Raw genomic sequence first — 16551 nt, 5'->3', positions numbered from 1 at the left:
GCTATAAATATTTATGTATGTATAAGTGTTTGCTTGAACACTGTTTTCAACTCTCTTGGGTAGATAAGTGAGTTTTTCTCTCCACCTTTGTTGATGATGGATCTATTTGAAACCATCTGATAGGTGAGTTTTGTTAAGAAGAACAGAGCAGGAGTTTGGATGCTTTCTGGATGAAGCCTAGGAAAAAAAGAGTGAAGAACATCTTGGTCATGCTGTGGAATCCTAAGAGCCAAGGGTCTCTGGAAAGAAGAACAGGAGAAGGAGGAGATGGTGCTAAAATGGGATGGCAATGACCTTGAGCTTGGTGGATGGAATAGGAATGGGGTTTGTCCAGAATTTATAAAATGGCTATTGATATTTTTCTGTTTTTAATAAGGAAAGGAAAAAAATCTCTGGTGGGGATGAAAAGATGGCTAGGACAGGGCCAAAGAAAAGTGAAAATGCTTATGGCTTTGACTGTGTTTTAACAAAGTGTTGTTAATGGATGCATTTTTGGCAGAAATAAGGAAAGTTTGTTTAGCTGCTGTTAACACAAGATGAAAAAATTGGTAGAGCAACTTTTAGCACAACAAACTGAAGAATGGGACCCCCTTATTACAATAACACTGTGCTGTGCATTTCTATGGTGATGGACTTTTTGTAAAGCATCTTCATATCTATAAACTCATTAGGATGAATGAATCAGGTAGAGCAGGCACTTCCATTTGAGAAACAAGAAATCCAAGCACCCAACACTGAGCCCAGTGATAGTAGGCATCTAGTCAGGATTTGTTAAAGAAGTGAAGCAGAGTCATATCAAGTCAAAGAACGTCAAAGCTGGGAGAGCATCCAGAAGCCCTCCCCACAACTCATTCTTAGAGGAGGGATGTTGGGACAGATTAGGGAAATCCTGAGCTTAAATGCAAGGTCAATTGGTCAGTCAGTGGATGAAGGACCCAAGTCAATAGCTTGTCCTTTGTGTCCATACAGAGTGCCATCATAACACCCACCACATTGCTTTCTGTTGGCTTGTGTTCTTGTTTGTCTTCATCACTGGACCATATACTCCTAGGGGTTGAATTTGTGTCTGATTCATCTTGTAGGATGTAGCAGTTATTAACACTTGTTGAACAGATGAACAGGATCTGAAAACTCTCTCCTCTTCCCGGGTCTTTGTTCCTTTTCTTTCTGCCACAGCTTTTGATGGTAAAGTCAGGACTCAACCATAGTTTCCAGGCTCCAGGGATCTTTTGCCTATACCACAATGTCTACACTCATCAGGATAGGTGACACTAGATGTCCCCAGTAGGTTGTTTTGGACTTATCTCAGGACCCTGGGATAATCTCTGTATTATTAAGGAAGTGTCTAGAAGGTGAGGGAAAGAGGGGGTTTTCTTTAGTTTAAAGCCTCAGACCAGTCTATACACCATCTGTGGAATTTCAAGTATATCTTGCACACCAGGAAGTTCTGTCTTTTGCTATGTTGTCCATGTCCCAGGTGGGGGTGTTTTGGAATCAGTGCCTGGGAGAACTGTGCCCTTCAGCACTGGGACTTGACAAGAATGGGGACAGAAAGAAGTGATGGGATTTTCAAGGGGGTTCTGAAACAATTCCTTGTGTATCTTGTTTTTCTCTCCCTGAGGACTTCCATTTGTTCCTGAACACATATTTGAGGCAAAGCAGAGGAGGTCCCATATTTGTCCTTCTTATGCTTCCATAATAGTGTAGCCAGCCTGTGAATGAGAGATGGTGTATACCCAGACCAGTGCATGGGAGGTTTGTCTACAGGAGCAGAAAGAGAGGCACGTGAGGATTACACCTAGGGTGTGAACTATGGTTTAGACTCTGGTGTCTGTCCTCTGTCCTCTGGTTCTGCCCCTTGTTGGGCAGACCCCCATGGGGTCCTTCCCACCTGAGCTTCCACTCTGTCTCCCACGCCAACTCCAAGATCCTATGTTGGATCCTGGCACCTCTCCAGCCTGGGAACAGCTTGGCTTTCTCTGGCTCATTCTCTCCCACTCCATGCCAGTGAGATTCACAGAGTACAGAGTGCAGAAGGACTGCATTGGAAAGCTCAGTGTCATAGGATGGCCAGGTAACCAGCAATTCTACTCTTCCTGATTTCAAAGCAGTTCACACAACCTAAGAACAAAGCCAGATGGTCTTGTCACCTGAATGAAATATCCAGGCATTGGTGGCTCTTCTTTGCTCTGTGTCCCTCATCTCAAAGAGGCCAAAGGAAGGTCTGAATGCTAAGAAGTCACCCGGGTAGCCTTAGGTGCCCATGTGAAGGGGCTAGTGGCCTGGAGAGTGTGAGAAGCAGCCTTGGAATCCCAGTAAGGGGGCCAGTTCAAGTCCTCCAGCCTCATTATGGCAGGGTGGTTGGGTGAGATTCTTCCTTCCCATTTTTGCTGAAGGTGAGTCTCCTCAGTCCTCTGAGGTGGTATCTACTGCTCCATGGGGGCACTATGGAATGTCTGTGAAGGTACAAGGTTGTGTTGGTCTGGATGAAGAAGATGACACTGCAGACTATAGTGCAGGAAGCGACCAGTGCAGTATATGATGACAACGGCAACGTGCTGAAGTTCTGAGGGTAACCTACTCGTCGGAGTGGGTGGGAGCTCTCAGGTGGGTGGAGGGAGCTGTATTATCAGAGTCTGCTTCTGTAATAACTGAGGCTTGATTCTTCTTTACTGTGGGAGATCAACGAGTAAGCTGATTTTCAAAGTGGGCTCTCTGGATGGTGAAAGAGGATGTACATGGGAGTTTCCAAGAGAGGGCACACCTGGGGGTTGGCAAGGGCCCCCTGAGAGGTTGTAGGTGAGCTAAGCCTTGTCAGGGCAGAGGGGATTGGTGAGAGTCATCTTATCAGATCTTCAGACTAGAGGTGGCAGCTAGGAACTTTTCCCCAAATAGTTGCTAATGGTCACATCAGAGAGAATGGAGGATGACAATGGGAAATGTTCCTATAACTAAATCTTGTTTAGTTCCTTTCTTGTCATAAGCCACTCTGTTTCATAGCATTCTTTTGTCCCACTTTAGACAGACCACAAATCTTTTTCCTCAGTCAGAGATGTGAGATGAGAATAGATACCTTCCCCATCTCCCTCCCTTGTCTCCAGCACATGACCAGCACACTTACCTGCACCAGGTCTGGTGTGAGGCGTTTGGCCTGCAACCATTTCTGGAACCTTCCTGTTTTCCTCAAGACACGCTCAATGCTGCAGGTCTTTGGGGCTGCTGCAGAAGCACAGATTTTCCTGTCTGAGATTTCATTCTGGTGTTTGCTGACCAGCCTCGATATCTCCACAGGGCGCCAGGTTTTGGAATCATCTGAGTAGTTTGCAGGGTAAGAAGGCAAGTAGTCCAGAGGCAGTTCAAGGTGGGAGGCCAGCCAATTGTCTAACCTGGAAGAAGAGCCCTTTTAGGATCCACCTGGGAGATGAAGCAAGGGCCAAGCAGGGACTAGTCACAACACTGCCAGAGCCAGAGGCCAGTAAAGCCCAGGGAACAACGAGACAGGGGACAACATCGGGTGGGATCCATTTCTCATTTTTAGACTGAAGTGCTCCAAACTCTTTCTATGAGAAGACTACTTTTGTTTCCTCAAACTTAGGGAAGTGTATATATGATGTCAGAATAGGTGAGGGAAGTGCATACCAGACACAAACTTTATCCTCTTCACACAACTAGCACAGAAGGACCAGCCATGGCTCTCTGAACTTCTACTCCATGTAAAGACAGTAGCTTTACACATGCTGGTACCTTTGATTCTTCTTACACACCACTTTACAGATGCGGAAACTGAGGCTTATAGAGCTTAAATACCTTGCCCAAGGTCAGACAATATGTGGCCAAATGGGTGCAAAACCAGGACCCTCTGTCAACAAAATCCATGATCTTTTGCCTTTCCTACAGTGGTTGCAGAAACAGCCCAACCTCTGACCAATAGCTGGGTCTTGGAACCATAGTTCTTAAAGATGTTTGCATTGAGGAGACCACTGACTCTCCATATCCAACCCCAAGCAACCCCATCAATTTTGCTTTCAGTCCAAAGATTTAAGTCATCAGTACCAAACAAGTCATAGGGAACAGTGGCTGCTAAATGGTCACCAAATTCAAAGCTATCTGGGATCCAGGAGATGTGTAATTCCACACACTTGGTCAGTCTTTAATACTCCCTAGAGGAGAGGGACTGGCCTATTACCACCTATTACCATCCTAAACATTACCTTGACCCTTTTCTCCAGTCATTTCTCCAACTATGTGAAAACATTTCCGTTAAGAAAGAATGTTAAATCTTTTTCTGATTTATGCATGAAAAATTCCTAGGGTAACATTTACCTTCATTATTATTAATAATTGATGGTCATACTGAAAATGAAAATTAGGCTTATAAGATACATTATATATTTAATTTAAATAAGCATTTTAAAATTCTTATTATTGGGTATTATTGGGCAACCTCATGATAATAAGCTTTAGAAGAATTAGCACTTTGATTAGCCCTAAACCCTAGATTGTTTTGTTTCCTCACTTATATGACACAGCTTCACACTAAGAGACTGCAAGCTTTTCAAAGAAGGTGCTCTAGTGGAAATAGTTGATAAGCACCTTCTGCAATTCGGGACTATTCAAATTGCCATGGAAGTAGGCACAAAGAATTCTGTACAAGAACATTGCCACAGATCTAGTTAAAAAGATGAAACACTGTGAACTTGCAATGAGTCAGTTTTACTGGAATTTTTAGGACAACCGTGGGAAATTATTCTTTCTTCTGGAAGGATAAGGGATGGCCTAGGTCTCCAAGGCAGGACTGTCTGTCTGTTTCCTGCAGCTTTTCCTGCTCATGGAGGTGCAACCCTCCCCCCTCCACTCCTCCCCACACAAAGAACCTGTGATTAAGGATTTACAATTAGGTGGCTCTCTTAGATAATGATTATAGCACTACACTATTTGTGAAACACATGTGCCAGTCATTTTGCTAAATGCTTTATGTGTATTAATTCAATTAAACCTTACTGAGTACTATTATTAATCATACAGGTGAGGAAACTGAGGCACATAGAAGTTAAGTAATTTGCCCAAAGTCACATGACCAGGAATTGAAAGAATCAACATTCAAGGCTCCAGACCTTGCAACCATAATCATTTTGCCATTGCTTAGTCCTCTATCATCTATTTTATGAATTAGCTCTTGGGAACAGATTGGTGACATTATTAGGGATTATAGCCAGCAAGCCCTTAAAGATTATTTTGTCCCTTCCCCATCATATTTTGAGGATGGAAAAACTGAAGGCTACTTATCTGAAAAGTCATAAACAATTAGTGGCAGAGGGAGACAGATTTCAGGGCTCCTTGTTTTCCAGTTAGTGGGGGTGGTGTAAGGAGGGACTTCCTGCCTTGTGGGACAAGATAATTGTCCTTTTTTTTCTGTCCGCATCTCCTGAGGAGGCTCTGCTGAGAGGACAACCCTGACTTGGTAGGTGACTGCAATGGATGCCTGGTACATGTTTAGCAGTGGCTCAAGGCATCCCATAAAGACCAACCACAAACAAGTTTACAAGCCACATATCTCCCTCATTCAAAATGGTAAGTTTATGGCATTAAATGGGAAAAATATATATTCTTAAAACTTTGATTACCTACTTTATTGAATAAAAGAATGTCAGTGAGAAAATGGGCCCTGCTTTTTATTCACTGGACTATATTCATTTTTAGTCATTTATGAACTTTTGTTCATTTTTATTTGATTCCAGGATATGTTAACATCCTGGAATTTGGAAAACCACAAAACAGAGGCAGCATTCTAATCTTTCTTCTGAACTGAGATCATGGGCATGTTTGAAGTGAGGCTGGCCAAGTCCTCATTGGGCTGAAATATGGACAAACAAGATCATAGTCTCCCAGAGCTGGAAGGAAGTATAAGGGTTGTGTGGTCCAACTGCCCCCTTACCCAAGCCCCTCAATATGGAAGGCAGGGTGGGAGGGTGGGGGAGAGTGACAGTACTGAATAAGAATAAAACGCCCTCTTCTCTAGTATATGTCTCATGCTTGCATCCAGTCAAAGACTAAGTCTGTAGACGTGCCTTCCTAAATATTTCTTGCCTCTCTTCCCTCTTTGCCACCTTTCAGCTCTGCACAGAACCCTTAAAACACCCAGATTCTTTCATACTTCTTAGAGCAGTTCATAATGTTTGTTCTAGGCCCATCTCCTGCTACTCCCCTTACAAGTTTGCTTTGGTCTCACCAAACCACTGACCATATTTGATTAAGCCACATCATGTTGAACCTCTGAGCTTCCACTCAACTTGTCATGTACTGATCCCTTTGTCTAAGACACTTTCTTCCTCCCTCTTGCCTGGATAATTACTAGCCAACCCTTTTAAAATGAGACAGGTATCATCTCTTCTGATCCTCACTCCTTCATCTCCTAGTTGAGATAAGAGTCTCCTCTCACATGCTCTCATGACATCCTGTGCATTTTCTATAGTCCTCAGACTCTACTTTTATCATTTGTTTATTTATGTCTGTCTTTCCAATAGAAAATAACCTCTTAGTGCCTAGTGGAGTGTTTAGCGCCAAATTAGTGCTGAATACATTTTAGCTGGGCTGATGGATGGGTGGATGAATGGGTATTTGGATGTATAGATGGATAAGTGAGTAGATGGATACATGGAGGGCTAGATGGATAGGGTGCACAGAGTGATGGTTGGGTGGAAGAATGCATTGAAGGATGCCTGGGTGAGTGACTGTATGGATTAATGGGTGCATGTATGGATGATTGAATGTGTAAATGGATCCTTTTGCCATAAGCTCTGGGCTCTGCAGCCAATGCCTTGAATTGATTTGGGGAAGTGAGTTAGAACAATAATTACTATCATCCTCTGAGGTGAAGGAGACAGACAAAGGCAAAGGAGAGGGGAAGGCAAAATCAAGCCTAATGATATACTTATTTTAATGTGAGTCCTCTACCACTCAGAAGAATTTAGACATTTTTTAAGAATTTGAGAGTGAGGATGAGGATGTAAGGCCAAGTGGATATAATAAGAAAGGTAAGGTAAGGCATCCATCCTAGTAAGAGCCCAGGAATCTTAGGAATGATTCTGATCAGAAATATTGCCACTAAGTATTCCTCCCCCAACTCCCATCTTTTACCTGCACATGTACAAATACTGATCAGTCATATCCTGGTAGATCTTGCCAGTTGGTGTGATCACTTAGGGTTTCACTTAGGTATGTTTCAGTAGGAAAAATATGTCAATCAGTTTTACTAATTTTTCTAGCTTTCCTTAACTTTTTCATTCAGGATTTGAAAGTCAACATGGAATGCATGGGAAAATTGATACTAAAAACATTCAAATGTTCAAAGGTCAATGGTTGAGTATGGGAAGCATCAGATTCATTATTAACATTCTTACCAAAGAAAAGATAAGGAGAAGAAGGAAAAGTGACATTCATCTACCAATAGGGTGTCTTCAGCCTACCCAGCCAGCCTGGGAAACTCATTCTCTATTTGTTGCTAAACAAGCACTATCTAATCCTTAGTGAAGACCAGGCATAGAGTACTAATGCTTGCCTGATTATAGTATTTCAGCCAAATGTATGAGAATTTTGGATGGGCTTTCTCCTAAGGTATCATCATAATCATTTTTAAAAGTAGAAAAAAGTTTATAGATAAACAAGAACAAGATGAACAAACACAGGATTAGAAAGAGAAGAGAGAACTTGTAGACAATTTAGCAAAGGAGAAACACACATGGCCGCCCACCTGGGAGTGACTCAGCAGTTGAGCATCGACCTAGGATCCAGGTGATTGGGGTTCGATTCCCGGTCAGGGCACATGCCCTAGCTGCGGGCTCAATCAATGACTCTCTCATCATTGATGTTTCTATCTCTCTCCCTCTGCCTCCTTTCCTCTCTCTTAAATCAATAAAGATATATTAAAAAAAGGAAAAAAAGAAATACACATGACCAATAAGTGTGAAAAGAAAAAGAGGACTCAACTCAAAAAATACAGACAAAAATAGTAATAATATTAAAGATTTGTGAGTGTGCAAGAAGTGATCTCTATAAGTGAAGTCTCCATTTGGATATCTATCTATCATATATATACAGAATTTCAGGGTCAAAAATACAGGATTTTTATACATCCTTATAAATCCAAAAAACCCTGCATTTTTTGACCCAGAAATTCCACCTTTAGAAGTTTGTCATAGGAACTAATCACTGACATGTACAAAAGCCTAGCCCTAGGGATGGTCAACATAGCACTGTTTATAATACTGAAAAGTGAAAAAAAACCTTGTTGTCTCACAATAGTGGATTAGTTAAATTTTGGTTGATTGTTGCAGTCGAATATCATTAATTCACCAAATATCAAATTGTGGAGAAGAATAGTTAGTAATGCTATATTGTTAGATAAAAGTTTACAAAAGAGTATTCTTAGTATGATCACATTTTGTTGAAAAAAATTTAATTCATACTTAGGAAAAAGGTGACAAGGATTCAAGTAAGTTGAATCCCTTAATTTCCTTCCCTCTAAAATATTAACAAATGAATAATCTCTTGGTGGAGGAATTATATATGATTTTTATTATGTGCTTTCTTTAATCAATATTTCCTAAAAATTCTAAAATAAACAGATATTACTTTCAAAATAAGGAAAAAGTTATTTACAATGTAGAGAAAAGGACTACAAACAAGTTCATGTCCCCAGACCCACTCACTGTCTCTCTCTGCTTTTTCTGTGATGATGAACGTACAGTCTCAACATGGAGAACTCTAAACCCCAACCTGCCCTGCCTGCTGGTTTCCTGCTTACATCTGCACACTTCCCTTTCAGGCACACATGGAAAATTAATTCTGAGGGAGTTTAAGTAATATCCTGAACTTGAATGGCCCACAAACCTATCTGGGGAAATGCTTCCTGAATTTGGCCAATATCTGCTTGGTGAGAAAAACTTTATTTATTACCACTTGGTGAAGAGTCAACTATAAAACTAATATACTCTTTGTTTACTTATCTGGAGGAGGATGTGAACCTGGAGCTCTTCCTTAGTTGAATCCCTTAATTTCCTTCCCTTTTATCTTAAAATTTGTTCATATTTTCACTGCTTGTTTCTCCAAGGAATCAGCCCTACTTTACCTGTGTTCTTGGTCCTCTCCATTCCATTTCTTAGGTGGGAAATCTTGACCACTTTTGACAATTCCATCTTTACTTCCTCTCACATTGATACAGTTTGTCAACAAAATGAGTCTCTAGCTGAACTTACTAGCATCCTTCCTGTCCTACTTTGTTACAATGACCTTTCTTTTCCACGAAGAGAACTGATCTGACAGCCCCTGCCAGCATCACTGGTTTACACTGCACACTTCTTTCCATAAGGTGTTTTTCAAAACACAGGTGTAATCTTTTCCCTACCCCACTTAACTCCCTCACCATTGCCTGCAATAGAGCTTCCCCAATTGTGTGCGTGGGTTCAAATTTCAAAATCCCTTAAAAAAAGGCCTAATAGGGAAAGTCTACACCAACTCTATACAATATCTACCATCTTGCAAGAGAAATTCAACACTTTTTTTTTTAATCCTCACCCAAGGATATTTTTTTCATTGCTTTTCCGAGAGAGTGGAAGGGAGAGAGAAAGAAATAGAAACATCAATGTGAAAGAGACATATCGATTGGTTGACCCCGCAAGCACCCCAACCAGGGCTAGGTATAGAGCCTACAACCCAGGTACATGTCCTTGACTGGGAATCGAACCTGGGACCCTTCAGTCTGCAGGCTGACGTTCTAACCACTGAGCAAACCTGGCTAGGGCAGAAGTTTAACACTTGCGATTAATATTTTTTACTTGTTATTTCTGTTTAGTAACTTAGCTGAATAATCAAATATGCTTTTGGTTAATACTGACAGGAAATAAAATTATTGTAAATTAATGCCTTTTGTTTAGTCACCAAATCTTACACTAATAATCTTACACTGAGGGTCCTTAGGGTTGGGTAGAGAAGAGGCCTATTACAAAAGGTCTTTGGTATTGTAAAGGCTGAGAATTACTGGTCCACAGGTTAAGGTCCCAATTCCTGGGCACAGCATTCAAGGTTCCCTGTACCATCTGACTCTTCCAAACCTCCTCCTTCTGTCATGCCTCCACATACACCCCATGCTCCAGTCACTAAGTGCTTTTCACTTCTTCCCACACCTCTGGGTCTTTGCTTAAGCTGGTCCTTCTACCTTAATCCCTTCTCTTCCCTTCCCATTAAAGTTAAGGCCTTGCTTAGAATATCTTTCCCTGGAGAAGGCTTTCCTCAGTCCTCATTTGGAATTAATATCCCCTTCCTTGATCTCCCAGAGGTCCTTTACACTTCACTTCTGGCTTGCATCAGACCAGGCCTTATTATTGTTATTGGTAACATGGCTCCCTCCTCCTAAACCCCTGGAGGGCAATGACCAGAGTTATAGCCCTGTTGCTACAGCACCTGCTGGGTCTTGGCTGTGATAAAGTCTCATTGACTGTGTGTTGACAGGCTTGAATTCCAGAATGTGATCCTGTTCTTTGGTGAGAGCCATGTATATTACAATTTACTAAACTTGGGTTTTCCTCTGACCAAGGCAACATCTCACAACAGAAAACTGGTTCAGAAACTTTGGAGCAAACCGCCTTGGCTTGAATCCCAGATCTGCCACTTTTTAGGTGGTGACCTTGGGCAAGTCACTTAATCTTGATATGTCTCAGTTTACTATCTGAATAAAGAGTGAAAAACACTAACTCCAAGGATGGTTGTGAGGAGTAAGTAAACAAAAATAGCTTAAAAATGTCTGTCACATAATAGATTTTCTATACATTTTATTTTCCTCTCTCTATGAGAAATGAACTTGGTTAATGCCATAATCTTAGACTACTCCATTCACAGAAAAGTTTAAGCTCTCACTTCAAAAGTACACTTTGGGTTTAGCATTTAGGGCTGGAATTTGACTTCACATCTTATCCCTCTTTCCACCCCAACTTCAACCCATCACTTCTATGATTAAATAGCTTTGCTTCAGCTCCCACCCATAAATTACATCCTGTCTTATTTTCAACAAACTCCTGGACATCTTTACATGATGGGAAGAGAATTTTGCCCCTCAGAATTATCTGATTGAGATTCTGACCTTATTTCTTCTTTAAAAAACTTCTTGCAAATAGATGTTCCAATGCAGGCATTGCATTTATCAAGGCCGAGGAAAGTTCTTCCAAAACTGTAGCTGGTTCTGACTCGGGGCACCAGAGAAGGAGAAGGAGGAGCCGGCGAAGAGACAGAACAGCTCAGGGCTGAGACCCAAAGTAGCAGGGCCGGCCAGCACAGGCGGAGGGCAGGAGCCTCAGGCCCCAGCCAGGGCTCCATCGGGGCCCAGGACTCCAGCTGCAGCCTCTTGCTGTCCATTCAGGGCTGTGCAGAGGCAGGTCTTGGCAAAAGAAAGGGGGCTGGCTTCAGGACATTGACCCCATCCCAGCCTCCCAGATTTGTGTTTGAGGATGCTAAGGAGCTTGGGGCTAACGAGGTGAGGCCCCAAGAGGAGATGAGGAAGTCCATGGAGAATGCTGATAACACCGTTTCCAGAGTTACTCTTCCTCTGCCTGTGGTGGCTGCCGCAGGCTGGGAGGGGCTGACTGACAGATTTTGGGAAGGACAATGGTCAGGGCTTCCCTGTGCATTCCTTTTGACAAACACAGGATATCCTGGCTGGGCAGGAAAGCTCCGTGCAGGATGTACATCCGACCTGGGTTCCACCTTGGAGTTTCAAAGGATACCGGGGGCCTCTGCCCTCCACTGTTTTAATTCTGGGTCTATGTGTCCCTATGAATCACACACACACACACACACACATACACACACACACAATTTCCCCTCCACTCTGCCGTGGATAATTTGGTCTGCCCCTTAACCAGACATTCCTCTTCCACTTTGACCATATTTTGGATGTGAAATAACCAGAGGTCACTTTGCTGGCCATTAAGTGAAACATTTAAGACTGATTTGAACAGCAAAGGCTTTGGTGCTTAGGGAATAGAAAAACTCAAGTTCATCCATGCTTGCTGATCTGAGATGAAGAGAGGGGAAACAACTTGGTGACTTCTGGTTTGATGAAGGGAACACCAAAAAGATTCCTCTGCCTGAACTCAGCTGTGTTCAACCCATTCTCCCACCCCTCCCCATGCCTGAAAATCCCTCTTCCTTTTACCACCCTGCCTCACTTCTCAGTGGCTGGCTTGACTTGGTGAGATTCAACAGCCCCATGATTCCTTCCTCCTGACACCAAGATAAGGTCCACATCATGGAGTACATGGGAGTGCTAATTTTGGAATAGATAGAGCCTATGAGGACCAAATCAGGGAAGTCAGGTTTAGATTGGGAGAAGGAAAAAGGGAGGTAAGGTGGTGGGGGGTGGGGGAGCAAGAATGGCCTCAGGAGAATTGGGGAGTTTTGCTAAAGATTAGTGGAAAGAGCAGGGTAATGGTTGTTCTTTGATGGTTAAGCATGTGCTTATTAGCCAACTGTATATACTCCTCAATCAAATGTCTGGTGGTGTTTGTTTTTTATTGTTGAATTGTGAGAATTCTTTGTACATTCCAGATACTAGTCCTTTGTTGGATATGTGGTTTGCAAATATTTTCTCCCAGGTAATAACTTGTCTTTCATCTTCTTAATAAGGTCTTTCTCAGAGTAAAAGTTTTTATTTTGATGAAGTCCAATTTGTCAATTTTTCCTTTTATGGATTATGCTTTTAGTATTAATTGTAAGAACTTTTTGCCTAACTCTAAGTCCCAAAGACTTTCTCTTATTGTTTCTTATGCTGTAAACATTTTACAGTTTTATATTTTAAATTTAAGTTTATGATCCATTTTGAGTTAATTTTTGTATAAGATGTCATTAGGTCAAGGTTCATATTTTTGTCGATGGAAGTCCAATTACTCCAGCACTGCTTGTTGAAAAGACTACCTTCCATTGAATTGGTTTCGCATCTTTTAAAAAAATTAGTTGTCTGTACTTGTACATGGCTATGTTTGGGTTCTCTATTCTGTTCCACTGATTTATGTGCTTATTCCTCTGTCAATAACACATTCTTACTTATTATAGTTGTAGAATAAGTCTTGAAATTAGGTAGAATGATTTCTTCCACTTTCTTCTTCAAAATTATTTTAGTAATTCTAGTTCATTTGCCTCTCAATAAAAATTTTAGAATACTCTTGTCTATATCTATGAAAAATCTTGGTGGAATTTTGATAGGAATGGAGTTAAATTTGTATATAAATTTGGTTAAATTTATTTCCAAGTATCTTATTGTTTTTGATGCTATTGTGGATGGGATTCTTTTTTTCCAGATATTTTATTGTTAATGTATAGAAATGTAGCTGATTTCTGTATGTTGATTTTGTATTCTGCAACTCTATCAAATTTGTTGATTAGTTATAACAGTTTTTTGGTGGAGTCTTTAAGATTTTCTATACGTAGGATCGTATCTGCAAACAAAGACATTTTTACTTCTTCCTTTCTGATTAGAATGCCTTTTATTTCTTTTTCTTGCCTGATTGCTCTGGTTAAGACTTTCAGTATTATGTTGAATAGGAGCAGTTTTGATCTTAGACAAAATGTGCACTGTTTGATCTTTCAAATGTGCACTGTTGAACATGATGTTAGCTCTAAGGTTGTCATATATGGTCTTTATTGCATTGAGGTACATTTCTTCTATCCAAATTTGTTGAGATTTTTATTTTTAATCATGAAAGGTTGTTTTACTTTATCAAATGCATTTTCTGCATCTATCAAGATGATAATATGATTTTTATCTTTCACACTTTTAAATTTTCCTATGTTGAATCATTCTTGCATCCCAGGGATAAATATCACTTGATGATGATATATGATCATGTTAATGTGCTGTTGAATTCAACTTGCTAATGTTTTGCTGAGAAATTTTGCATCTATATTTATCATGGATATTGGCCTGTAGTTTACTTTTCTTGTAGTCCTCTTACTGACTTTGGTATCAGGCTAATGATAGCTTTATAAAATAAGTTTGGGAGTGTTCCCTCCTTTTCAATTTTTTGGAATATTTTGAGTAGGATTGGCATTAGGTCTTTAAATGTTTAGTAGAATTCACTAGAGAAACATCTGATCCCGGGCTTTTCTTTGTTGGCAGGTTTTGACTACTGATTCAATCTCCTTACTATTGTTCTGTTCAGATTTACTATTTCTTCATGATTCAGACTTGAGGGGTTGTATGTATCTAGGAATTTATCCATTTCTTCCAGGTTATTTAATTTGTTGGTATATAACTGTTTAAAGTAGTCTCTTATGATCTTTTGCATCAATTTGTGTGGTATCAGTTTAATGTCTCTTTTATTTCTGATTTTATTTATTTGGGTCTTCTTTTCTTTCTTACTTTAGCTAAAGATTTGTCAATTTTGTTTATCTTTTCAAAAGCCAGCTCTGAGTTTCTTTGATCTTTTCTGTGTTTTTTTTGTTTTGTTTTGTTTTTGTTTTCTGGTCTCTATTTCATTTATTTCTACTCTAATCTTTATTTTCTCTCTTCTCTTTACTTTGGGCTTAGTTTGTTCTTCCTTTTCTAGTTCCTTTAGGTGTAAATTTAGGTTGTTTGAGATCTTTCTTTTTTCTTAACGTTAGCATTTATTGCTATAAACTTATCTCTTAGAATTGTTTTTGCTGCATTACTTAGTTATTGGTATGTTTTGTTTCCAGTTTCATTTGTCTCAAGATATTGTTTTATTTTCTTTTTTCTCTTTTCTTTGACCCTTTGGTTGTTCAGGAGTTGTTGTTTTATTTCCATACATTTGTGATTTTTCCAGTTTTCTTCCTGTTATTGATTTCTAGTTTCATACTATTGTGGTCAGAGAAGATACTCGGTATTAAGTCAGTCTTTTTAAATTTGCTCATACTTTTTATAACCTATTCTGGAGAATTTTCTGTGTGTGCTGGAAAAAAATGTGTTCTGGTGCTGTTGAATGAAATGTTCTGTAAATGTCTATTAGGTCCATTTGGTTTAGTGTATGGTTAAAGTCCAATGTTTCCTTGTTGATTTTCTGTCTGAATTATCTGTCCATTGTTGAAAGTGAGGTATTTAATCCCTGGTATTACTGTATTATTGTCTATTTTACCCTTCAGATCTGTTAGTATTTGCTTAATATATTTAGATGTCTACAATACTGGGTGCATATATATTTACAATTGTAATACCTTCTTGATGAGTTGACCTCTTTTACATTATATAATGACTGTTTTTGTCTTTTGTCACCATTTTTGGCTCAAAGTCTGTTTTGTCTAATATAAGTACAGCTACACTTGTTCTCTTTTGGTTTCCACTTGCATGTAATTTCTTTTTTTAAAAAAATTTATCTATTGTTGAAAGCATTACAGATGTCCCCTTTTTTGCCCCATTGATTCCTCCTCTCTACACCCCTTCCCCAGGACCTTCACCACACCATTGTCTGTGTCAATGGGTTATGCATATATGCATATAAGTTCTTAGGTTAATCTCTCCCCAGCCACCCACCCACCCCTGCCTTCCCTCTGAGGTTCGTCAGCCTGTCCCATGCTTCTATGTCCCTGGATCTATTTTATTCACCAGTTTATTTTATTCATTAGATTCCACGTATGAGTAAGATCATGTGACACTTGTCTTTCTCTGACTGCCTTATTTTGCTTAGCATATTACTCTACAGGTCCTATCATGCTGTCTCATAGGGTAAGTGACCCTTCTTTTTACAACTGTATAGTATTCCATGGTATAAATGTCTGAGAAGATGCTTGATATGATTTCAATCTTCTTGAACTTGTAGAGACTTGTTTTGTGTCCTAACATGTGACCTAGCTTTGAGAATGTCCCATGTGCACTTGAGGAGAATGCATATTCTGCAGCTTTGGAGTGGAGTGGTCTGTAAATGCCAATTAAATCCATCTGATCTAGTGTGTTATTTAGAGTCACTGTTTTCTTGTTGATTTTTTGTCTAGGAGATCTATCTAGTAAAGTCAATGGGTTGTTAATATTCCCTACTATAACTGTATTTCTGATGATCTCTCTTTTAAAGTCCTCCAGAAGGTTTTCCTTTTTCCCCAGCCTATGTGAGCCTTTTGTTCTCAGGTGAGTCTCTTGTAGACAATATATATTTGGCTCTTATTTTCTTATCCATTCAGCTACCCTATAAATTTTTAAATAAATTTCTCTTTATTGTTGAAAGTATTACAGATGTCCTTTTCCCCCCCCATTGACCCTTGCACGTCTGTGTCCATGGGTTATGCATATCTTCATATAAATTCTTTGGATTACCTCTCCCCACCCACCCACCCACCCACCGACCTCCGCCTTCCTTCTGAGATGCGACAGTCTGTTCCATGCTTCTATGTCACTGGATCAATTTTGTTCATTGGTCTGTTTTGTTCTTTAGATTCCACATATAAGTGAGATCATGTGTTATTTGTCTTTCTCTGTCTAGCTTATTTCATTTAGCATAATATTTTCCAGGTCCATCCATACAGTCCAAAAGGGAAAGAGATCATTCTTCTTTACAG

The 16551-nt window shown here is 40.1% G+C and overlaps 1 protein-coding gene across 1 annotated transcript in view; it reads right to left on the bottom strand.

Annotated features, from left to right (window-relative positions):
- The window catches only part of DIPK2B (divergent protein kinase domain 2B), a 37036-nt gene extending 25643 nt beyond the window's left edge, over positions 1-11393 (bottom strand). The window contains exons 1-2 of the mRNA XM_081125731.1: positions 11135-11393; positions 3122-3386 (exon numbers count right to left, since the gene is read on the bottom strand). Coding sequence (XP_080981857.1) covers positions 3122-3386; positions 11135-11367 — 498 coding nt within the window. The 5' untranslated portion in view covers positions 11368-11393. The remainder of the gene's footprint in view (positions 1-3121; positions 3387-11134) is intronic.
- Positions 11394-16551: the final 5158 nt, after the last annotated feature.

This window comes from Miniopterus schreibersii (assembly GCF_964146895.1).
Source record: "Miniopterus schreibersii genome assembly, chromosome: X".
NCBI classification, from domain to species: Eukaryota; Metazoa; Chordata; class Mammalia; order Chiroptera; family Miniopteridae; genus Miniopterus; species Miniopterus schreibersii.
This window is presented reverse-complemented; position numbering and strand designations above follow the sequence as displayed.